At 35.6% G+C, this 25,408-nt stretch overlaps 1 protein-coding gene and 1 long non-coding RNA gene across 2 annotated transcripts; one reads left to right on the top strand and one right to left on the bottom strand.

Annotated features, from left to right (window-relative positions):
- Positions 1-71: 71 nt before the first annotated feature.
- On the bottom strand, positions 72-7,977 carry TMEM126A (transmembrane protein 126A). Its single transcript, XM_029957028.1, has 5 exons — positions 7,843-7,977; positions 5,895-5,993; positions 2,636-2,829; positions 942-1,056; positions 72-313 (listed from the first exon to the last, which is right to left on the bottom strand). The coding sequence occupies exons 2-5, from the start codon at positions 5,984-5,986 to the stop codon at positions 121-123; spliced, it is 594 nt and encodes a 197-aa protein (XP_029812888.1). The 5' UTR covers positions 5,987-5,993; positions 7,843-7,977; the 3' UTR covers positions 72-120.
- LOC115306557 lies at positions 7,487-25,356 on the top strand. The gene is made up of 3 exons (XR_003915364.1): positions 7,487-8,296; positions 22,641-22,695; positions 25,145-25,356. It is a non-coding gene; the product is annotated as an uncharacterized LOC115306557 (long non-coding RNA).
- Positions 25,357-25,408: the final 52 nt, after the last annotated feature.

Below are 25,408 nucleotides of genomic sequence, written 5' to 3'. Positions count from 1 at the left end.
TTAGGTTTTAGGCCTCGGAACTGTACCTCATGTGATAAATTATAAATGTATGTTTATTCATACACTAGACATTTATTCATACATTACAGTTTTATTTTTGTGTACAAAGTTGTTTAACAATCATTGAATTTCTAGGCCAGGTTCAGGTAACTGAAGAGCCTTTATAACTAATTTATATTGTCTAGATCCAAGGTATGCTGCAAACACAGTCTGGAGCAAAATGGGAAATAACATCTTTCTAAAGACAGGCTTAGAAATTCTAGTCCAGTAAGTTAAGATGTTTCCTTTTTCTGGTAGCAGGGCTGACTCATACCTGTAAGAAAACATTGAGACAGTTCTCTAGAAAGGCAGTTGTATCAAACGGCAAACCTATGTACAATACCGTTTAATCCCAGAAGTCTTAAGATAAAACTAGTTTAGGTAAAGATTAAGGTAAATTCACTTATTCTCTTTGATGTCTATTAGTGTTTAAAACTGTATTTTTGTGTTTTTTCGCCTTTTCTCTACTTCACCCCTGAAGGCTCATATAGCTTAGATTGCTTGATAGGAGTTCTGATGAGTTCATCAGAAAATAACTGCATTATACTGGCTTATAGCTAGCCATTTTGTGATGGAATTTTTCTTTAATATAATTAGCTATCATGCTGGGCAGAGTACTGTTTGCAGCTTTGTAGCTGGGATTCAATACACAAAGATTAAGAACCGAAACTTATACACCCAAGAGGTATAGTGGGATCAATTTCTAGAACTGTTTTTAAGTTCTTGAGAAATAATACTTGATTATTTAAGAGAAAAACTTTACTCTTTCAAATGAAAAAAGTAACACTGCCTTAAAAGCAAAAGCTGTATCTGTTATTTTAATTTGTACATTTTCTAAGTAATGACTTTATATTACTGAAGTTTTTCAATGATTATGAGGAAAAAAAAAAAAAGAATCCTACCTGGCTGCTAGGCCACCATTCACAGGTATAGCCAAGAAAACAGGGTACAGACCACCAAAAACAAGACCAATCAATCCACTCCGTGTTACGGTACAGGTTTCACAATTCAGATCACCTAGGAAATAAATCAGTTCTGAAAATGAAGGTCATGACAAACAAACATTTAAAGAATGCAAGGTTATCTTAAATGTGTCACAAATACTCAGTTTTTAGGCAGCAAAAACAAATCTACAAGGCATGTTAGAAGGTATAATTATATGTACAGATAAACTAAAATAGCCATGAGAAACTAAGAACCATCTTGGGAAAAATCCTCTAGTTTGTTCTGAACTTGAATATAAAAATCTCGGTTTGCACTACTTCTGCTTTCTGCACTAGTACTGGCAAACCTGAGCTAATATTCTTCTGTCTTTAGGAAACTTTTAACCCATTTTTAAAAAATGATCTGTACTTCATCTTCTATTTTTACATTATACAGTGTGGCTATTTTTATAAAAGTCTTAATTCATTTCCAAATTAGCATAAGCTATATTAAAAATAGAAAGCTAAGTTAATAACATAAGTTTTACTCAGTCTGTTCAGTTCACTGGGTGGTAGGTTTCCCTAGATCTTAAAAATCCTTTCCACACTGATCCTAGGATGCAAAATAAACATCCAGTTTAAACCAATTTGGAGCAGCACTTAAGAGAATTAAAGTGGACTGTCTCCCTTCCATCCCATCACCACCTGTGATAATAATATTTTTATTTGAAATCAGTCAGAATTTTTTCATGATTAGCCATACAGGCATACTTCGTTTAATTGTGCTTTGCAGATAATGCCTTTTTTTTTTTTTAATTGAAGGTTTGTAGCAACCCTGTTCTGAGTAAGTCTTTAGGAACCATTTTCCCAGCAGCGTTTGCCCACTTCATGTGTCTGTGTCACATTTTGGTAATTCTCAGAACCTTTCAAACTTTTTCATTTATTTGTTATGGTGATCTGTAGTCAGTGATTACCACTTGCTCAAAGCTCAAATGACGGTTAGCAATATTTTTAAGGAACATACATTGGTTTTTTTTAGACATAATGTTTAAAATTTTTGTTTAGACATATTGCACACTTAAACAGACTATAGCATACTGTAAACATAACTTTTATATGCATCTGGAAACCAAAAAATTCTATGGACTTGCTAAAACATTCACTTTACTACAGTAGTCTGGCTAACCTGTAATATCTCCAAGGTACGCTTATACTGAAAGCACTCAGCACATATAGTAAACAATCAAAAGGAAATGAAGTCTCCATATATTTGTAATTCTTGATATATATTAGTGCTTTGGGAGATTTAATATATAAAGGGTCTTATTCCCTTTACAGTTTTTTCCCTTTAAGGGACTTCTTTAAAATTTTTTTGAAAACTAAGGCAGCATTTAAAACACTAAAGGTGCAAATATTTCTTACTTTAGGAATGGTGGGAAAGAAGTTAACTAAAGGAAAGTTTAGAACTGCTATGAATGTGCATTTCACTTGTATAGAATAACTTGCTAATATGAGCTGCCACTTTATGCAAGCTAGCAAGTTTCAGTCTTATCCATGCACTATGATATAGCATATTAATAACTTGATGTCAATATTTAAGGATTAATGTAAGGTGCAAATAATATATGCCAAAGCACACTCTGGTGAAACTCTGCTAGTGAAACTGAATTTACCTGTATTCAGAGGTAAATTTACAAAACCTTTGTAAGATGTATGCGCAGTCAAAAACGGGATCACTGCCATTGGTAAGCCAGCAGCTATAGGAGCCTGTGTCACATTTAAGATGCGTCGAAAAAGACTATTTGCTATTAGACCACAGAGAGCAGCATTAAGTCCCATATATATTGATCCATTTTCAAACAGATTCCTGAGTGGTAAGAAAAAAAGAATAACTTTGTGCTGTCCAATAATTCTTGCATATGTTAACACAACAGGATTATAGGAATAACAAGATACCACATTTATCCCTTATAGCTCCATAAAACAAAAACCTTTTAAAATAATGTTTAACAAACAGATTTTTATTCTAAAGTCTTTTGAATCTGGTCAACACTTAAGGATAGAGTGATACATTTAGGTTTTGCTAAATGAATTTTGTGATTTTGCTAAGTGGATTTTGTGATTTTTTGCATGAGACAGTGCAGAAATTTCCCACAAAAACCTAACAGAGAAGAGCTTCTGAAGAGTCTAATGTGAATGAATGCCTCTTCTCTGGGCTCCCACAATACCCACTACTTAACTCTCTAACACAACAGATGATAACGTGGTTCTTACAATCACTTCTATGTCAGGCTTTACCACCAGTCTTCAAGTAAATAACTTGAAGACAATCATACAAAGCTATACTTGTCTTGTTTTCTATAGCACCTGACACCTAAAAGGCATTCAGTAAGGTGAAATTAATGTTTCCTTTCACTTTGCTCTCAAGGATTAGAGTCAGAGTAGGGGGGTGGAGGAGTACTAACATTTAAGGGATATTTTATGGTAGGTACTTTACAACAACCTAATGAACTAAGAATAAATTGATGTTTTGAGCTAGTAAGTGGTAGAATTGGTTTTTAGCCAAGGGATATATGAATTTTAAAATGCATGTTCTACGCTTTCTTTAGTTTTGGAAAAAATAATACCTAACATATTGCTGGATACTGAAAGTACTCCAAACTCTTTAGCCCACCACTTTTCTACCACCTGCCTTGCCATCTACAACACAGGCAGCAAACTCTAAAAATTTCTCATTACTTAGCCAGACTACCCACACAATGCCCCGTAACTTCTATGGTTAACACTCATCTTAAAAAGCTTTTCTAGGAATTCCTAAATGAGTTTCCTTCATTGTATAAAGCATTATTTTTCTTACCTGTCCCTCTGCAGTCACAATGGTGCTGGATCATTGAGCACCTACTACATTTAGCAGACTTGATGCTGGAGACAAAAAATTATCTTCTACCTCCAATGTTTTCATAGTTTATTGGAGGATGAAAGATGTGAGCATTAGATAAACCAAGTCTATTGAAATGGTAATGGAAGTATAAGAGAGAGTGACTTTAGAAACTTAGGGTACACAAGATAATATTTAAAATGTGAGGAGAGCCTAGAGAACCTAGCAAACAATAACAGAAAACCCATGAAAAGTGAAAGATGTACGTATTTTTGTATTTTTTGAATATCAAAGTTTATGGCCTTCCAAATTTTAATTTCCTATGGTTTAGAGTCACATTTTTTAGTTAATAATTCAGTAAGTACAAAACTGTTATTGTCTAGCGGCCCCTTTGCAAGTCACTTTTCCAAAAAAAAGCGCCTATATTATTCATGACTGTTTGGTAAGATACAAACAAAACAACTAGACACATGACTGAAACATGAAACAGAAGATCACAAGTGGCAATGAAATCTTCGGTACATAAAATTACAAATCAGAAAGTAAGGTTTTTGATATTAAAGTTTCACACACTAAAGGACTTTTCAAATACTGATTAAGCAAATCTAATGATAATGCAAGATTGGGTGAGGATTCAAACTTAACAAGGATAGGTAAATAGGAACAAAGGAAAAATATGAAATAAAGATAAGGAGATACTGTCATCTGCCCTGTTCAGAGGCCAATACCCAAGAGTAATTTATTACGTCCAAATTAAAGCTTACTATGCAGTTCCAGCTTACTTCCCCACTGCTACTCCATCTTAATTTGGTGAAAGTCCCAGTGAAACAACCTGCTCCTTTCCCTTCAGAGCTGCCACCATCTATTATGTCATTCTTTCTGGCTCTGTCTACCTTACTGACCTGGAAACATGGACACAGGCTCTTTTATGCTTGAAAAGTTCTGTTATCTATCTACCTCAGGAAAACAACAAAAGGATGTACAATTTGTGTGTGTGTGTGTGTGTGTGTGTGGTGTAGGGGAAGAGCTGTAGGATAGACAGCTATGAAATCTCAAGTTCTTATTGCTGCCCTTGGTTTATAGGTTCATTCTCGCTGAGGGGCTAAGTGGCAGCAAGACTGGACTTTTCTCAAGATCATAAGATTATGATTCCAAAATGTATTTCAAATCCAACTTTTCTTTTCATGTCAAGTGACACCACCACTCTCATCACCACCTACCAACATTACTATACCAGTTTTCCTACTGGTCTTACATTCCTCTCCTACCTTAAATCTATTTCCCAAAAACAACGGAAATGTTCTTTAGAAATGTTAGATGGAGCACATCATTCCCTGCTTAAAACTCTTCCTGTTCCTTCAACCTTATGCCCACTTCCCTGTACTTCAGTAACACTGGTTCCTCAGAGATGATCAACATTTTGTTATTTTGTGGTCTAGGCATATGCCATGCCCTGTGCCAGAGATACTATCTCTCCCTCCTCCCTGCGCTGGCTCTCCCTCATCCTTTTTGGTCTCATAATTTCTCTTTAAATGGAACCTAGTCAGACAGTTTTCTTGCTGTTGAAGTAGACTATAGTTCAGTCAGTGTTGTCTTCAAAGATCAGTATGTTTCCTATCTGCCTGCTTCTATTTAATAATATAGATCTTTAAGCCATGATCTCATTTCTCTGGTATTCCTTATGTGTGTTGCATGGCACTCTCTTGGACTGTTAAATGTAGTAATAGAAATGAATTAACGAAGACAATTTGAAAGCCATCTTAAAGGTCTATTACTTAGATGAGTCTATAAATGTTCACATTTATACTCTAAGCCAAATGGAAAAACTGAGCACTATCATATAATTAGATATGTCCAAAGGCATGAATTCTAGCCTTAACTTCAAGCAAAATGCTTAACCTCTCTTGCCTTTGGGTGTTCTCAATAAGGCAAGAAAAAGAACTCTGTTTCCTTCTGACATATGTTTATATTCAAATCCAATAGATGTGAGATAATGAACCAATGATGAAAATCTACCTGGTAAAAGATATTTTTAAGTTAAGACGGGATCTTACCTGTCTGCTTCTGGGAGTTGGTTAATTTTTCTGGTTATGATATTGAAAATTAAGTCTTCCTTGACAGTATCATCTGGTTCATGATTTTCCATCTTGACCCTTAAAAAATTAAAATATTTTCCAATAATATATCTCTATGGAAAAACAACAAAAGGGCTTAGAGAAAGCTTTCTAAATACCAGAAATATTTAATTAAAAAATTAGCCATAGGTTGAATTCATAATCTGAAAAATGCACACACACCATACCAAAAATATGTATTCTAACTGAAACAATTCAGAACATGAAAAGCAACCCATAAAGCTTCTAGGCCATACAGAATATAACCCTTAAAATCTTTCTGAATTTGCAAACAGCACTAAACATAAGACCTAAAACTAACATTAAGCCAATATTAACTGATTAAAATTAAGAGCTTGTGTTGATCAACAGCTACTCTAACGATAAGCCAGTCTGGGAGAAAATGTCTGCAATGTGACTGACAGAGGAGCAGTTAGTACCCAGAATATGTAAAGAACTGCACATCATCAAGAAAAAGGCAAACAACCCAATGGAAGTATTGGCACATGGTTTGAACAGGTACTTTCACAAAGAGGGAAACAAACAGCCAATAAACATGAAAATATTTTTTTACCTCATTATAATCAAAGAAAAAAACCACTGTAAAATATCAGTCTGTACTTAGGTTAGCTAAATTAAAACCTCATAATTTCGATTACTGACAAAAATGCTGGGTAACTGAAACTCTTAAAACATACTCTTAATTTCACTTACAGGTATACCCTAAAGTAGAAATCCGCAAACTCTCTAACAGGCCAGATAGTAATGTCAGAGTAGGCAGATGGTGAACTGTTATTATTAACCTGAAGATTTAGCTCTTTAAATAAGATTTCAGGATAGCAGAGGTAAGAAAAGCAAAAGTTCAGAAATAACAGTGAAATACAACATGAAATTAGACTTTTGTTCATTATCCATTTGCTATGCGATTAATTTACAACACTGATTTACTGCTGGATACCTGTTAGATATATCATTTGGAATATGAGTGAAATGAAATTTCATATCCCTAGACTAAGAATAAGTATAATTTAGACTTAGAAACTAACCTCTAGTTTTCTGGACTCAAACTTCTTGAGGGTCTTGGTTACCATGACAGATACCATCTCTGCCCTACAGGAACTCTGAATAATTCTGTTTATGTGTTAGAGGTGCATGTATGTTATGTGGAGATATATACAAATTCAGTATATACAGAGAAAGTGTATGATGTATATGTCCGAAATAAAATGATTTCCTCAGTCCAGCCTGATGCTGGACTAGTTTTCTATTTTATGTTCTGCATATTGGTGAGGTTCCGAGTTCTGTGAACTAGTCATTTCTAAGACGTGGCTATTAAAAGCCTCCCTTAATTCATAAAAGTTTTGCCACAGCAGCCTGCAGTAGGACTCTGTATCTGCGTTACTAACAATAGAGCAGCCCCTGGCTGCTCAGGGGTGGTGAGTTCCACTTTGGGTGTAAAGATTACTTAAAAAACTTTTTTAATTAAAAAAAATAAGAAAATAATCCAAATCCAATACAATGCCACCTTTAAATCCTACAAACATTTAAAAAATCTTTTGCAATAGCTATCTCACGTCCCTCAGGATAGCTCTTAGATAGGCAAGGAGTCAAGTGGGCCTCTGAAAATTAAGTTAGGCCAGGGTCACCCTGGATATTGGCAGTAAAGCCAGGATTAAATTCAAACGCGGACATTTTTTTTTTTCTATTCTCTTAAGTATAAGGTCTTTTCTTCTAGGATGTAAAGTGAAGAGACGGTAGGTGTCGTCTCCCCTCCCCCATCTTCCGACCCTGTCCGGGGATCTCATTCCCGCGCTGCAGGTGAGCAGCACGTCACCGCGCTGTACTTCTCTTGGGCATTTACTGCACCCTTTCCCCAGAATGCCATTACCTTATGCTCTGCTCCCAGCAGTCGGTGCCTCCACGGTTCCTCCTAGGCACGCTAGGGTTCACGCCAACCTTTGCTCAACTAGTCAGAACGCAGCCATCTTTGGCTGACACGTGACTAGGGTCAGGCGGGCGCTGATTGGGCTTCCAGGACAGAGGTTGCCTGCAGTAGTAACTTCCTGCTAAGGGGCTTCCAGCCGAGAGAAGCGGTGGGCGGGAGAGTGAGGAGTGAGGGAGGAGTTTTCGGCAAGCTCGGAGGGTACTTGTTAACAACCTCCCCCCACCTTCCAGGACCGAGCTTGTGGAACTTGTGAAATTTTGATATGAGAGTGACCGTAATTCTTCTTTCACTGAAAACCTACGTTGGACACATTACTTCAGTTCCTGGCCAATAGAGCCTACCTCGTGTGTTGACATGGGATATATTGGAAACTGCACAGCCCTTGGGCATACAATAGGTACTCTATTAAAAGAAGCTGAGATTTCTTTGTTCCATCGGTTTTTTATTCTCCCTTGAATCTTAAGCTCCCTGTGCTGCATTATGATCTGGTTAATTGTTCCATCACAATCTGAGCACCTCAAGAGCATGCAAGAGCTGCTTTTTCTGAGGATCTCTGATGCCCTGATGAGTATTTATTGTTTATTAAAAAGAGGGTTGGGCGACTGTGGTGAAAGAAAAACTAGAGAGAGAGAGAGCTAGTGGCTTCATACGTCAGAACGATTGAGAACCAAAGTCTTGGACCAAGCCTCTGCAAACCTCTCAGTCCTCATCCCCATAGCGTCTTTTCTCATCTATAAAGCAGGAGGGGAAGAAAACACCCTCCTTGATTTATTTTATAAAGTTGTGAGGATCCTATAAAAGTGTTAATCAAGGTTGCTTTGGAAATTACTGAGCTTTACCAAAGAGAACATGATATTCAAATAAAGGAGGAAAATTTCATTGGCCGAGGTGAGCAGGAGAAAAGCCCCCAAAACTCCTTTGGTTGTGAGGAATTTATCCAATGTCAAATCGTGGCTTGTCAATAAACCAGAAAATTAAAACAGGTCCTCAGATTCTGAGTCAAAAAGCCAGCATGTTCCCCACCTTGAAAGTGTCTGAGGTAGAGAGACGGCTGGAGAAGCTTAAGATGCTAACTGTGACATCTGTTCATGCATGCGTGCATGCACGAGTGACTACTTTGTCTCCATTTTATACTTGTTCCAATTTAATTTTTTAATGGTTTTAGGCTGATTTTGAAATCTCCAATTGTTCATACTGTTTACAGTATCTGCAGCATGCCATTCTGGAGTAATAAAAGCAACTTAGTATATTGAAATTTTATTAGAAAATCAGTTCTTCACAAGAAGAAATGTCCATTTCATCTAAATTCTCAAATTATTAGCTTGAGTTGTTTACTGTATTTTCTTATTAGCCTTTAAGTCTGTAGAATTTGTAGTGAGGTCACAGTTCTCTTGATATCTGTCCTTTGTGTCTTCTCTTTTTTTAAATGTCTGATCAATCTGGCTAATGGTCTGTGGTCTGTTTGATCTTCTCAAGTAATCAGTTTGTTCTTTTTAAATTTCATTGGGGATTTTTTTGTTTTTTGTCTTCCATTTGATTGGTTTTGAAAAATGTATTTTATTTTAATGTTTATTTTTGAGAACGAGACAGATTGTGAGCAGGGGAGGGGCAGAGAGAGAGGGAGACGCAGATTCTGAAACAGCCTCCAGGCTCTGAGCTAGCTGTCAGCACAGAGCCTGATTTGGGGCTGGAACCCACGAACTGTGAGATCATGACCTGAGCCGAAGCCGGATGCTTAACCAACTGAGCCACTTAGGTGCCCCTGGTTCAAAACACCTTCTAATTTTTCTTTGCTTTTTTCTTTAATCCATGAATTATTTAGAAGTGTGTTTGTTTTCTCATAGTTCCACTTCTCCATGTATCTTTCTGTTAAGATTTCTAATTCAGTTCCATTGTGGTCACAGAATATACTTTGTGTTATTTGGATCTTTTAAAATTAATTGATATTTATAGCCCATATTCTGATCTGTGTTGATAAATGTTTCATGTATAATTGGAAAGAATGTATATACTGCTGTCATTGTGTCAAGCACACAGATTGGTTGATAGCATTGTTTAAGACTTTTTCTCCTTTCTGAACTGCTACCAACTTGTTCTATCAGTTACTGAGAGGCTAATTAAATCTCCAACTATTATGAAAATTTTCCTATTTTCTCCTTTCACTTCTATCAGTTCTTGCTTCATGTATATTGAAGTTCCACATTATATTATGAATAAATATTTAGGATAAATTGATCCCTGTATAGCTGTGAAATGACCTTCTTAATTCTTGGTAATACCTTTTGCATTGCAATTTACTTTGTTTAATATTAATATAGCCAATGTATTGGCAGGGTTGTTTTCTGCTGGAGGTGTTGAAGGACAATTTGTTCCATGCTTCTCTTCTAGCTTCTGGTGTTTGCTGGCGATCCTTGGTGTCTCTTGTCAATGCATTGCTCTGTATTCACATGGCATTTCCCCGTGTCTTTGTGCCTTCACAGGGTCATTTCCCCTCTGTGTGTGCCTGTGTACCCAAATTTCCCTAGTCTAATGAGGACACATTCACAGATACTGAGGTTTTTAAATTAGTATTAATATGACATAGCATTCCCCATGCTTTTCTTTTTTAACCTGTTTGTGTCTTTATATTTAATGCAGGCTTTCTAGGCAGGATATAATTGGATTTTTAAAATCTAAATGACAATTTCTGACTTTTAATGAAGGGGGTGTTCAGACCATTTGTATTTAATATGATTTTTATATCCCAGGGTTTAAAATCTATCATTTTGAAATCTGTTTTCTATTTCTTACATCTGTTCTACACTTCCTTTTCCTTCTGTTTTTGTTTGTTTGTTTTGACAAATTGAATATTTTTTATTCCATTTTATTCATATACTGGCCTATTACCTACAGTTCTTTTTAAATATTGCAATGATTGCTTTAGCATGTATAGTACTGTATACATCTGTTTTAGTTTCCTCAGGCTACTGTAAGAAAATACCAGAAAATGGGCAGCTTACAACAACAAATTTATTTGCTCATTGTTTTGGAGGCTAGAGGTCTGAAATCAATGTATTGGCAGGGTTGTTTTCTGCTGGAGGTGTTGAAGGACAATTTGTTCCATGCTTCTCTCCTAGCTTCTGGTGTTTGCTGGCGATCCTTGGTGTCTCTTGTCAATGCATTGCTCTGTATTCACATGGCATTTCCCCGTGTCTTTGTGCCTTCACAGGGTCATTTCCCCTCTGTGTGTGCCTGTGTACCCAAATTTCCCTAGTCTAATGAGGACACTAATCATTGGCAAGGGCCCACTCTAATCCAATATACCTCATTTTAACTTGATTACATCTGCAAAGACGGTGTTTCCAAATAAGGACACATTCACAGATACTGAGGTTTAAAACTTGCAAAATATTTTGGAGGGACACAATTAAACCTTCAACATCTTTAACTTATCACAACTTATGTTCAAGTAATATTATACCATTTTATGTATGATAAAAGAATGTTACAACAGTATACTTTTATTTATTTATTTTTGGTCTTTTTGTTATTATTATCATTCATTTACTTCTAAGTATGTTATAAACAACAGAATACATGATTATTTTTTCTTTATCTCAGTGGTCATTTGTCTTTGAAAGCATTTTTGAAATGTTTATTTAATTTTGAAAGACAGAGAGAGACAGCACTTGTGCACAAGTGGGGGAGGGGCAGAAAGGGAAACACAGAATCTAAAGCAGGGTCCAGGCTCTGAACTGTCAGCACAGAGCCCCCAATGCAGGGCTTGAACTCACAAGCCATGAGATCATGACCTGAGCCGAAGTCAGACACTCAACTGACTGAGCCACCTAGGTACCCCTGAAAGCATTTTTAAAACTAAGAAGCTTTACATTTATCCACATAAATTTCCATCTGCAGTACTCTTCATTCTTTTTATTTTTATTATTTATTTACTTATTTTTATACTTTTTCTTATAAAATATATAAATATTTGAAGATTAAAAATTGGGAACTACTATTGGTATTTGGTTGCACATATAGTAACATTTAATTAATTGGAAGCAAAATATTACATCTCAAAGTATGATATTCAAACTATGATAAGCATATCCCTATCAAACCTGATACCTATATATTTTTAAAATTTATTTTTCAAATTTTTATTTAGATTCTAGTTAGCTAACAAGTAGTGTAATATTGGATTCAAGAGTAGAATTTAGTGATTCATCACTTACATATAATACCCAATGCTCAACACAAGAGCTCTCCTTAATACCCCTTCACTCTTTTTGTAGATGGATATTCTATCTGGTATCATTTTCTTTCTACTGTCATTTCTTAGAATGCAAATCTTCTGGTAGTGAATTCTTTCACATTTTTCCAACTCTAAAAAGTATTTAGCTTTAGTTTTAAAATTGTGGTAAAAAACACATAACATCAGATTAACTATATTAGCCATTTTAAACTGTTTGATTCAGTAATGTTAAGTATATTCAGTGTTATGCAACAGATCTCTATAGCATTTTCTTCCTGCAACATTGAAAATCTATACCTACTAAATACTGATTACTCCTCTCCACTCCTCCCAGCCTTTGGTAACCACTTTTTTACTTTCTGTGTCTATGGGTTTAGCTACGTTAGATACTTCATATGAGTGGAATCATACAATATTTGTTCTTTTGTGACTGGCTTATCTTATTTAGCAAATGTCGATCCATTTTGTAGCATACTACAGGATTTCCTGCTTTTTAAAGAATGCATAATATTCTGGGGCAACTGGGTGGCTTAATAAGTTAAGCATCTAACTTTGGCTCAGGTCATGATCTCACAGTTCTGTGAGTTCAAGCCCTGCATCTGATGAGCTCAAGCCCCACTTTGGGTGGAACATGAGCCCTACTTCGGGTGAGCCCCGCTCCTTCCTCTCTCTCTCTCTCTCTCTCTCTCTCTCTCTCTCCCCCCACTTGTGGGATTCTCTTTCTCTCCATCTTTTTCTGCCCCTCACTCATGTGCATCCTCTCAAAAAAATGCTTAATATTCCAATGTATGTGTATATATATATATATATACACACACACCACATTTTCTTTATCCATTTATTCAATCATGAACATTGGATTGCTTTCATCACTTGGCTATTGTGAGTAATGGTACAAAGAACATGGGTGTGCAAATATCATTTCAAGACTGCTTTGAATGCTATTGTATACATGCCCAGAAGTGAGATTACTGGATCATGTGGTATTTCTATTTTTATTTTTTTGAGGAATTGCCATACTGTTTTCCATGATGGCTGCACCATCTTACACTCCTACCAACATGGCACAAGTGTTCCAACTTCTTCATTTCCTTGTCAGCACTTATTTTCTGTTCTTTTGATAATGGCCATCCTGATGAGTGTGAGAGGATATCTCGTAGTGGTTTGCTTTGCATGCCCCTAATAATTAGTGATGTTGAACATTCTTTGTGTGCTTATTGGCCATTTGTGTATATTCTTTAGGAAAATGTCTGTGTATATTCTTTAGGAAAATTTGTATTGTTGTTGAGTTGTAGAAGTTCCTTATATATTCTGGATTAACTGCCTATCACATATATGACACATATTTTCTACCATTCCATAGGTTGTTTCATTGACATGCAGAAGATTTAAAATTTGATGTACTCCCATTTATCTACTTTTTATTTTGTTGCCTGTGCTTTTGATATCATGGCCAAGAAATGATTGCCAAATCCAATGTACTGAAGTTCATTTTTCTATGTTTACTTCTAGGAGTTGTGAAGTTTTTGATCTTTCATCACATTTTGGTTTCTGATCCATTTTAAGTTAGTTTTGAATATGGAGTATGGAAAAGAGCCAACAGTATTTGTGTATGTATGTATGTGTGAATGTGGATATCCAGTTTTCCAAACCTCATTTGTTGAGGTGACCATCCTCTTCCCATTATATAGATTTGGCACCCTTGTAAATAATCATTTGTCCATATATGCAAGGATTTATTTCTGGACTATCTATTATGTTCCATTGGTTGATATATCTATCTTTATGACAGCATATCATCTTTCTTACTGTTGCTTTGTACTATGTTTTGAGATCAAGAAGTGTGAGGCCTCCACCTTTGTTCTCCATTTTCAAGAATGTTTTGGCTAGTCAGGGTACCTTGATATTCCATATAAATTTTAAGACTTTTTTTCTGGGGCACCTGGGTGGCTCAGTTGGTTGAGCGTCTGCCTTCAGCTCAGGTCATGATCTCACGGTTCGTGAGTTCGAGCCCCGCTTTGGGCTTGGTGCTGACAGCTAGCTCAGAGCCTGTAGCCTGTCTTTGGATTCTGTGTCTCCCTCTCTTTGACCTTCCCCTGCTCATGCTGTCTCTCTCTCTCTCAAAAAAAATAAATAAAACATAAAAAAAAAGAATGGTGCTCTTTAAAAAAAGACTTTTTTTTCTATTTCTGCAAAAAAAAAATGCCATTGGGATTTTGATAGGGATTGCATTGAATCTGTAGATCAATTTGGTTCATATGGATATTTGAACCATACTGAGTCTTCCAATCCACAAGCATAGGATGTCTTTCCATGTATTTTGTCTTCTTTGTTATTTTTAGCAATGTTTTGTAGTTTTGAGTATGAGTCTTTCACCTTCTTGAATAAATGTATTCCTAAGTATTTTATCCTTTTTGATGGTTTAGTAATTGGGTTTGTTTTCCTAATTTCTTTCCTGGATTGAGCATTGTTAGTGTAGAGAAACAACTAATTTTTGTGTGTTGACTTTGTATCCTGAAAATTTGTTGAAATGGTTTTTAGTTGTAATATTTTTTTCCTGGGATTATTAGCTTTTCTACATATAAGAGTATGTCCTTTGAGAACAGAGATAATTTTACTTTTTTCCTTCCAATTTCTAATTACTTTTGCTAGAACTTCCAGTACTGTCAAGAGTGGATATGTTTGCTTTCTTCTTCATCTTAGTGAAGAAGCTTTCAGTCTTCTACCACTGACTATATTAACTATGAGCTTTTCATATGTGGCTTTTATTACATTGGGGTAGGTTCCTTTTATTTCTAATTTATTAAGTAACTTTTATCATGAAAAGTGTTTAATTTTTCTGCATCGAGTTAATTATGTGGTTTTTTTCTTTGATTTTGTAATGAGATATATTACATTGATATTTTTATATTGAACCACCTTTGCTTTCCAAGTATAAATTCCAGTTGGTCATTGTATATGATCTTTTTGATGTTTTTTAGACTTTAGTTTGCTAACATTTTGTTTAGGATCTTCGCATCAATATTAATCAAGAATATTGTTCTATAACTTCCTTTTCTGGGATTTTTAACTTTTTTGGTTTTGATATCAGGGTAATGCTGTAATAGTGGACTCAAGGAATTAATTTGGGAATATTCCCCCCTCTTAAACTCAGGCAGAGTTTGAGGAGGACTGGTGTTGATTATTTAAATGTTTGGTACAATTCTTCAGTGAAGCCATTTGTTCATAAACTTTTCTTTGTTTGGAGCTTTTAAATTACAGATTCAATCTCCTTATTAGTCACAGGCCTGTTCAGATTTTTTTTTTTTATTTCTTCAGGATTCAGTCTTGATGGATTAGATGTTTCTAGGAATTTGTCCATTTCATCTAGGTTGTCCAATTTGTTGGCATATAATTATTGATAGTAGTCTCTTATGGGTTTTGTTTTGGTTTATTTTTTGTATTTGGGGACATCAGTTGTAAAAATCTGTGCTTTCATTTCTAATTTTAGCTCTTTGAGTCTTCTTCCTTATTTTTTAAGTTAATCTAGCACTGTCATCAACCAGACTCAGAAGAGAACCTCGGAAAATTCTATGAGGGTAAGAAATACAAGTTGCTGGATCTATGGCCCAAGAAGACACGTGCCATGTGCCGTGAATGAACAAGCAACAGGAGAACCTGAAGACCAAGCAGCAGCAGCAGAAGGAGTGGTTATACTGTGGTAGAAATACCTGGTCAAGGCCTGAGTATTGGCATAAATAAAACAAACAAATTGGGGAAAAAAAAAAGGACTGTCATATAATCTGATCATTTCCCTTCTGGGTATTCATCTGAAGGAAACAAAAACACTGTCTCCAAAAGATACATTCACTCATGTGTTTATTGTAGTACTTCATAATAGCCAATACATGGATTGAACCTAAATGTTTATTGATGGATGAATGGATAAAGAAAATGTGACAAATGTAAAGAAAATGTATGTATATATATGTATGAGTGTATATATATAACATTTTCTTTACATTTGTCACATTTTCTTTATATATATATATATATATATATATATATATATATATATATATATATATATACACAATTGAATTCAGCCATAAAAAGGAAATCTTGCCATTTGTGGTATTATGGTTGGACCTTGAGGTCCATTATACTAAGTGAAATAAGTCAGACAAAGAAAGACAAATACAGTTGATCTCATTTACATGTGGTATCTAAGACAAACAACAACAACAACAACAAATTGAACTCGTAAATACAGATTAACAGACTGGTGGTTGCAGGAGATGAGAGATAAAGGATGGGTAAAATGGTGAAGGGGTCAAAAGGTACAAACTTTTAGTTATAAATAAGTAAGTCCTGGATGTAATGTACAGCGTAGTGACCACAATGAATAACACTGTATTATAGTTTTGAAATTTCCTAAGACAGTAAATCTTGAAAATTCTCATCAGAAGGAAAAGTTATGTGTGGTGATGAAAGTTAATTAGGCTTATTGTCGTGATAATTGTGAAATATACACATATATTGAATCATGTACACCTGAAACTAATATGTTGTTAATTATATTTTGATACAAAAGAAACCAAAATATAAAAACTTTAAAAAATAATTAAAACTTCATATTTTATAAAAAGAATTTAAGTAAATAGGCTTTTTTATGTGTGAAAAAGAAAAAAATGAGGAGGGTTGTATAATAGTCAGCTATTGTGGACTTGACATTAATTTGCCTTTGTGACTACCTGTAGAAAGAATGCAGAGCCAAAGGACAGATAGGGTTTGTAGTTTGACACACTCATCAAGGATATGCAAGCGGACATGTAGGAGGGCCAATAGTGGTCTGCCTCTCCTGACACCGATGTTAATTGAGTCTAAACATAGTAAGAGGGATTTGGTTTATACTAAACAAATTGAATATATTTGAACTCTAATTTGAGGGATTTTAACTATGCCTACTGAATATGTTAATATATATTAATATGTGGAATAATATATGGATGATTTAAAAAGAGTGCATTGTTTAGTTTCCACATATTTGTGAATTTTCTTGTTTTTTTTCTGTTTCTAATTTCATTTCATCATGGTTAGAGAAGATATTTTGAGTGATTTGAATATTCTTTTTTAAGACTTGTTTTGTGGCCTAACATGTTGTCTCTTTGGAGGAATGTTCCATACTTTGATTTTATTTTCATGTCCCTTTCTGTATACTATATAGGTATTTTCTTTGTGATTATCACTGCAATAACATGAAACATTTTAGAGTTATGACAATATTTTAAACTGATAATCACTTCAATTGTGTGTAGAATCTACTCTTTTACATCTCTGCTTTTCACACTATATATTACTGATGATATAGTTACGTCTTTTTATATCACATATTAACATAAACCTACAGCTTTTTATGCTTTTCCTTAAATGCTATATGTAAAATGATTTACATACTTACATTATCATACTTCAAGATTCTATGTTTAAGTATTTACGTTTACCAGGGAGTTTTATATTTTTAAAAATTTTTAAAATTTATTTTATCTTTTTTTTGAGTTTTATATTTTTGTATGGTTTTGTGTTACTGTTTATAGTTCTTTTGCTTCGATTTGAAGGAGTCCCTTCATTCTATCTTACAGGGTAAATCTAGTGGTAATGAATTCCCTAAACTTTGGTTTATCTGGGAAATTCTTAACTTTGTTTCTGAAGGACAGGTTTTCCAGATATGATAGTCTTGGTTGCCTTTTTTTTTTGTATATGTCATCCTATTTCCTTTTAGCTTGCAAAATTTCCACTGTGAAATTTAATAGCTCTTTCGTATGTAACAAGTTGCTTTTCCTCACAGCTTTCAAGAGTCTATGACTTTTGATAGTTTGATTATAATGTCTGTTGGTTTGGGAACTGCCTTTCTGTACATGAAGGGCAAGGAGAGACCAAAGCAAGAATCAGTCCACTCCAGATTGGTAGATGGAAGTTTTAATAAGGAATTTGGATAGCTGCAAGATAAGCCTCTGATTGTCCAGGTCCGGCTTGCAGGTCAACCAGTGGTCATATCTTCTTGATTACTCCTTCAACAATTTCTCTCATTATAAATCACTTTGGATTTTTCCTCATTGGAGTTCCTTGAACTTCTTGAATTTGTATGCCCATTCGCTTCTGACTTGGGAAAGTTTTGGACATTATTTTTTCAAATAGTTTCTCTTTCTTTTCATTCTGGGGCTCACACAATGCATATATGGTTCCACTTGATGATGTTCCAAGAGTGCCTTAGGTTCTTCATTTTTCTTCATTTTTTTTTTCTTTTTGCTCCTCTGCTGCAGTAATTTCAAAAATCTTGACTTTGAGTTCACTGATTCTTTCTTCTGATTGATATTGAGGACCTCTAGTGAATTTTTCAATCCAGATATTTTATTCCTAATTTCCAGACTTTGGTTCTTCTTCATAGTTTCTATCTCTTTGTTGATATTCTCATTTTGTTCATGCATATTTTTTTCTGATTTCATTTTGTTGTCTATCTGTGCTCTCTTTTAATTCATTGAGTATCCTAATGACAATAATTTGGAACTCTTTTTCCAGTAATTAGTATATCTGTTCCTTTAGGGTTAGTTTCTGGAGATTTAGTTTGTTTCTTTAAATGCACTGTTTTCCTTGTTTCTTAGTATGGGTTATTTTTTGTTGGGATTTCAGCATTTAAAGAATCAGTTATTGCTCCCAAGTTTTTTGCTCTGCTTTTGTGTGGGGAAAATTTTTTCTACTCAGCCCAGCTAGATATTCTAGAGATTCCTCCAGCCTTTTCTGGGGATGCATCCTCTCTGTACTTTAAGAAGTTTGCCAATTTCTTCTCAAGAGCTCTTGCTGGTGCTACTCTGTGATACTGTGGCCTCTTTGGTGCTGTATTAAGCTGCAATATTGGAGCTTTACCTACTGTTTCTGTGGTAATAAAGACTCTGGTGCATGTTGATAGTCTTTGTTCTCAGACTTCCCTATCCTGGCATGCCATTCCAGTCAGTACTTGGATTCAGGAAAGACAGAAAATCGTCCTTTGGGCAGTCCTCTAAAAGTCAGAATGACAGATACAGTTTTCACTCCTTTCTTTCACCAGAGAGAAGGGAGTTAGCTCCTAATTGCAGCACAGTGTTGGGATAACAGATTCTGGATTTTTCTAATAAAGGTACCTGATCTGTATTTTGTTAAATCTATGTCTTTATGAAAGGGAGTCTATGGCTTTCTATTTTGCCGTATTGCTGATGTCACTCTTCCTATTTAGCCTTAGTTTTTGAGACATATTCCTGCTAGGTATAGGATTCTAGGTTGATTCTTTACAAAGTAATCTTTACATCCAACATGGGGCTCAAACTCGTGACCCTGAGACTGAGAGTCACATGTTCCACCATTTGAGCCAGTTGGGTGCCCAGACTTTTCATGTTAGTACTTTAAAGGTTTCGCTCTACATGTCTTCTGGCTAGCACTGTTACCAGTGAGAAGACTGTTGTCATTTTTCTCTCTTTTGGCTTTCCTCTGGCTCCTACGAAGATTTTCTTTTTCCTACTGATTTTAAGCTATTAGATTATGCTGTAGTTTGGAGGTATTTTTTTCTGAAATTTCTTTTGGTTGGAGTTCATTAAGTTTCTTGATTCTGAGGCTTTAAAAATTTTCAGTTTTTCTGTGGTATAATTAACATATAAAGTTGTAAGATATTTAAAGTATACATTGTGATGACTTGATATATGTATATATTGTAAGAGGATTTCCTCCCATCTAATTTAATTGACACACCCATCACCTCACATAATTATCCTTTTGTGTGTGTGAGAAGTTTCAAGTCCTAATCTCCTAGCACATTTCAATTATACACTATAGTATTATCAATTATAGTCACCATGTTTTTTATCAGATCCTCAGACCCATCTATTCATCTTACAGCTAAAAGTTTGTATGCTTTTACAAACCTCTCCCTACCTTAGCCCCTGGCAGCCACTTTTCTACTCTATGTTTTATGAGCTTGACATTTTTTTTTAGATTCCAATTTTAAATGACATGATACCATGATGTATTTTTCTTTTTCTGTCTCATTTCACTTAACATAATGTCCTCAACTTCCACCCATGTGGTTACATATAGTAGGATTTCCTTCTTTCTCATGGCTGAAAAATGTCTATATATGTATACAGACACATATATAGTATATTGTTATTTATATATTATACAGGACTATATCTATATTGTCATTTATAACATTATTGTTATCCAATTATAACTATATATTATCCTATACAATATTATTATACATTATGTACATTGTATATGTACATTGTATACAATGTATATAAACACAATAGAATATATATCTCACATCTTTTTTATGCATTCATCCATTGATGAACAATAAAGTTGTTTCCATATCTTGGCTATTGTGAATAATACTGCAACAAATAAGGGAATACAGATATCTCTTTGATATCATGTTTTCATTTGTTTTGCATATATGTACCAGGAATGGAATTTCTTGATCATATGGTAGTTCTATTTTTACGTTTTTGAGAAAACTCCATACTGTTTTTCATAGTGGCTGCACCAAGTTATATTCCCACCAATACTGCACAAGATTTCCCTTTTTTCCACATCCACCAACACTTTTTTTTCTTAAGGTTTTATTTATTTTTGAGACAGAGAGAGACAGAGCATGAACGGGGAGGGGAAGAGAGGGACACACAGTATCAGAAGCAGGCTTCAGGCTCTGAGCTGTCAGCATAGAGTCCAACACGGGGCTCAAACCCACAAATGTGAGATCATGACCTGAGCTGAAGTCGGAGGCTTAACCAACTGAGCCACCCAGGAGCCCCTCACCAAGACTTTTCATTTCTTGTCTTTTTGATGATAGCCATTCTAACAGGTATGAGGTACTATCTCACTGTGATTTTGACTTGCATTTCCCTGATGTTTAGTAATCTTGAACCCCTTTCTGGGTACTTGCTGGCCATTTATATGTTTTTTTCTGGAAAAATGTCTGTTAGGTTCCTTTGCCCGTTAAAAAATTCATATTGTTGGCTTTTTGTTGTTGGGTTGTAGGAGTTCCTTATATACTTTGGGTGTTAGCCTCTTAATAGATCTATGGTTTGCAAATATTTTCTCCCATTCAGTAGGCTGCCTTTTCATTTTGTTGATAGTTTACTTTGTTGTGCAGAAATGTTTTAGTTTGATATGGTCCCATTTGTTTTTGCTTTTTTTGCCTTTGCTTATGGTGTCAAGTAATAATAATTTTTAAAAAATCATGGACAAGACTGATGTCATAAAGTTTCCTCCGTGTGTTTTCTTCTAGGAGTTTTAGGGCTTTAGGTCTTAAGTTTAAGTCTATTTTTTTGAGTTGATTTTTTATATGGTATGAGATAGGGTCCAGTCTTATACTTTCACATGTGGCTTTCCATGGTTTCATTTAGGGGATCTATTAGCCTGGTTTGTTTTCCTGGTTGTCTCTGAAATCTTTGTGATTGTCCAAGTCACCTCTTTTGTTCTTAGCAGACCCCACCTGATGAAGGTGTGCCAAAATCCATTAGTGTCTCAAAAGGGAAGCATCTCAGTCAGCACCTAAATGCAGGCTAGTTGGAGGCTGGTCCCCATAGGCAAGAGCTGCGAAAATATGTAGTTAGACTACTTCCATGGACAAAGTGGTAGTTCTGAGTTTTTGCCCACTTTCTCTGCACTGGGCTGCGGTGTATAGCCGCGGGAGGTATGTTTGAGCTCATTAAGAACTTCTTTGTTTACTATAATCCTGTGCGACTACTGAATGCAAGTCCTGTTGGCTCTCTGAGGCAGGCAATCCAGGCACCCATATCTTAGATGGTAACTGATAAAAACAGGAAGAAAATCAATACAATACAATACACTGCAAACAATGCAATGTGATGCAATACAATGCCAAGAGCAGGGTGGGGGGGATTACATGATTAAGGCAATTGGGGGAAATGGAGGAGAAAAGGCAAAAAAGGTAAATTCTCATAGTAGGAACCGTGTCTTAGTCTTTGTTATAACTTTGGAAGGGAAAACAGACAATATAAACACATTTATTAAGCACTACCTATATGCTGGGTCTGGTATGATATGGTTCCATGTACTTTAATCTTTGTAATCTCACTGCAAAGCAGTTATAAGAATGTTTTCAGAGGAAACACAGCAAGGTTAGGTAGCTTGCCCATGTGTGTGTGCCCATTGGTATACAATGTCTTTCATACACTAGATCTTGAATCAGTATTAGCTGAATAAATGAGTACATATTTATTCATATGAAAGATAGCTTGTGAATTTTCCTTGCTGTGCTTCTTTCTACTCTTTCCTAGAAAAATGCTAACATTCATTACAGCTAGGGAAAGGACTGTGATCATTGGCATGGAGTCATAGCAGCAGTAACAGTAATGGCTGTAACACAGGTAGACTTCCTGTGAGATGGCCACTGTTTTGGTTTATAGATATTAAGTCATTTAATTCCAACAATATGAAGTAAGTAAAATCTTTGTTCTTTATTTTACAGATGAGGAAATGAAGGTGCAGAGAGGTGAAACAGCTTGTTAAAAGTCATCCTGTTGGTAAGTAGTAAAGCCAAGATTTCAACCTTGAGAGATGAGCCCCAGATTGCACTTAACACTTCTGACCTATCTTGCCTCTAGTACCTCGCTGCCTTTCACCTAGCTTCACCTCTGGCTTTAATGCCAAGATCAAGGTTTCTCTAATTTCTTCGTCATTACAGTCACTTTGGCAAGCACTGCTTTCCAACACCAGAGGAAAATACCAGTGGACTTCCCAGCTTTTTCTGTTGTAGGAAAGGCAAAGTGAAGTCATGGAGTAAGGTATCAATCTCTTTAGCTTTGATGTGCCAGAGGAGGGGAACATAAGTCAATCTTGCTGTGTTTCCCAGACTTCTATCTCAGCAGATGAGCAAATAAACCACAGAATTTATAGAGCTTCCTCAAATCAAATGGGTCAAAGACATGAACAGAAAATTCAAAAAAGAGGCCAATATTTTCATTTAAAAATCAACCTTAGGGGCGCCCAGGTGGCTCAGTTATTTGGGTGTCTGACTTCACTCAGGTCATATCTCACAGCCCGTGGGTGCGAGCCCAATGTCGGGCCCTGTACTGTCAGCTCAGAGCCTGAAGTCTGCTTCGGATTCTGTGTCTGCTTCTCTCTCCCTGTCCCTCCCTCGCTTGCTCACATTCTGTCTCTGTCTCTCTCTCTTAAAAATAAATAAACATTAAAAAATAATAAATAAAAATCAACCTTACCTAGATTCATTATATAATTTTTTGCTTTGAAATTGGCTAACTTTAAAAAGATGTGGCTGAAGCTGAAGAACAATAAAGTCATGAGGGGCATGAAGGACAGTAAGAAGGTAGGAGGATTGCTGGATTATACGTTCTGGTGAGGCTCAAGTAATGCTGGAGTTGTGTCAGAGTGAATGAACTGGAAAGACAGGAGTAGCGATCAGAAGATGTGATTTTAAAATTGCGAACATAGAGAATTTGAACTTTCTGATAACTTATGACTAAGGCTACAGCAGCATAGTCTAATAAAAATAAAATGTGAATCACAGATGAGATATTTTAGTGATATATTTAAATCCTTTTTACATAGTAATTCTTCAAAACTTGTGTATTTTACAACACAGCTTTAAAAAATTTTTTTTAATGTTTATTTATTTTGGGGAGGGGGGGAGGGGCAGAGAGAAAGGGAGACACAGAATCCAGAGCAGACTCCAGGCTCTGAGCTGTCAGCAAGAGCCTGACATGGGGCTGGAACTTACAGACCATGAGATTGTGACCTGAGCCAAAGTTGGATGCTTAACCGACTGAGCCACCCAGGTGCCCCACACTTATAACACATCTTAAACTAGTCACATTGCAAATGTTCAGTAGCTACAAGTGGCTAGTGACTATTATATTGGATGGCACAGCTCTAGAGTATGACTATGGAGGTAAGTGGTTAGGTAGAGAGACCAAGATGTTGAAAGGATCACCTATGTGAATACAGGAATCACCAAGAATGTTACTCAGTCACTTAAAAAGAACATGTTAGACCTATATGTAATGAGTTGGAAAAATCCCCAAGACGTGGTGAAGTGAAAATTAATTTTCACTATAGTATGTACGGATATTATTTAAAAAAATATGTATGTTACAAAAGAATACTGCAATGAAAGAGGCATGCTAATTTAACAGTGGTTACCTCTGGAGAATGGAGTAGATATAGGATGTGGGAGTGAAGGGGGACTGTCAAATCTTGCCCTATTTATTTCTGGGTCATTTACATATTTTACAATGAGAAGATATTGATATACTCTTTGCATAATAATTTTTTAGAGTTAAAATATGAATACCATTAGTCCAGTTATCAGTTTGACTTGGTCCCCCTTCTCGCCCTCCCCCATCACCTGCCCTTTCCTCAGAGTTTCAAGTATCATGAATTATTCTGAGAATGCAAGGCTGGATGGCAAACTAGTTATTTTTGTTTGTTTCGTTAGCAAGAGGGTATGTATTCCAGTTTGTTATCTATGGTGTCACAAAGCATCTTGTAACAACCTCCATTTCTGCTTTGTGTTGCTTGGGGCTTCAGATGACCAAATCTTACCTCAAGATATATTTATGGTTAAGACAAGGAGAATGAACTGTGGGGTTCCATCTTGTGCTTTATTCTTTTCATCAGTGTTTATTTCCTGAACTAAGATAAATGTGTAGTTCAGGAACGCTCGAGAAGACTTAAAGAAGCATGCTGTAATCTTTCTTTAGATTTTGAGCTTCTTCAGGGCAGGGACTCAATCTCTGGACCTCTTGGATCTGTATTAATGCACATTACATAATAGGCACTCAATAAATGTTCTTTAAACAGCACATCTGTTAATGGTAAGAGGCTAGAAAGTATACAGAATGAGAGTTTAGGGCAGAGGAATAGGCTGTATGTTAGTTACTATGTTTTGCTTTCTTAATGAACTTTCCACTTCTCCTTCAAAATTTAGGGTCAAATGTCACTTTTTCCCCATAGGTTTCCCTTCTGGCCAAGTATTTAACAGCCGTATCTTCAATGTGCCCACAGAATTATTTGTATACCTTTTAAACCTTCTCTTGCTATGTATTCACATTTTAAATCTGTCTTCTAACTGTGAGTACCTTTTGGGTTAAAGACCATTTCTTGCCGCATTTTACCAAGTATCTGAGATATAACAGGTGAGTAATAAATGTCTGGTGAATTAATGACTAAATGTATAGAGCAGATCTTGTTATCTCCAACCTGTTCCCATTCACAATG

The sequence above is a fragment of the Suricata suricatta genome, chromosome 11, assembly GCF_006229205.1.
Source record: "Suricata suricatta isolate VVHF042 chromosome 11, meerkat_22Aug2017_6uvM2_HiC, whole genome shotgun sequence".
Lineage (NCBI taxonomy): Eukaryota > Metazoa > Chordata > Mammalia > Carnivora > Herpestidae > Suricata > Suricata suricatta.
The sequence above is the reverse complement of the archived record's forward strand: the minus strand, read 5'-3'. Positions and strand labels throughout refer to the sequence as shown.

What these genes read in the sequence shown, in the direction of transcription:
- TMEM126A (XM_029957028.1), bottom strand. Translation starts at nt 5,986, where the DNA reads ATGGAAAATCATGAACCAGATGATACTGTCAAGGAAGACTTAATTTTC. An exon ending in CAACTCCCAGAAGCAGACAG is followed by an intron (nt 2,830 to 5,894) that starts GTAAGATCCCGT and finishes CTTACCACTCAG; the next exon opens with GAATCTGTTTGAAAATGGAT. An exon ending in AATGGTGGCCTAGCAGCCAG is followed by an intron (nt 314 to 941) that starts GTAGGATTCTTT and finishes GTTTTCTTACAG; the next exon opens with GTATGAGTCAGCCCTGCTAC.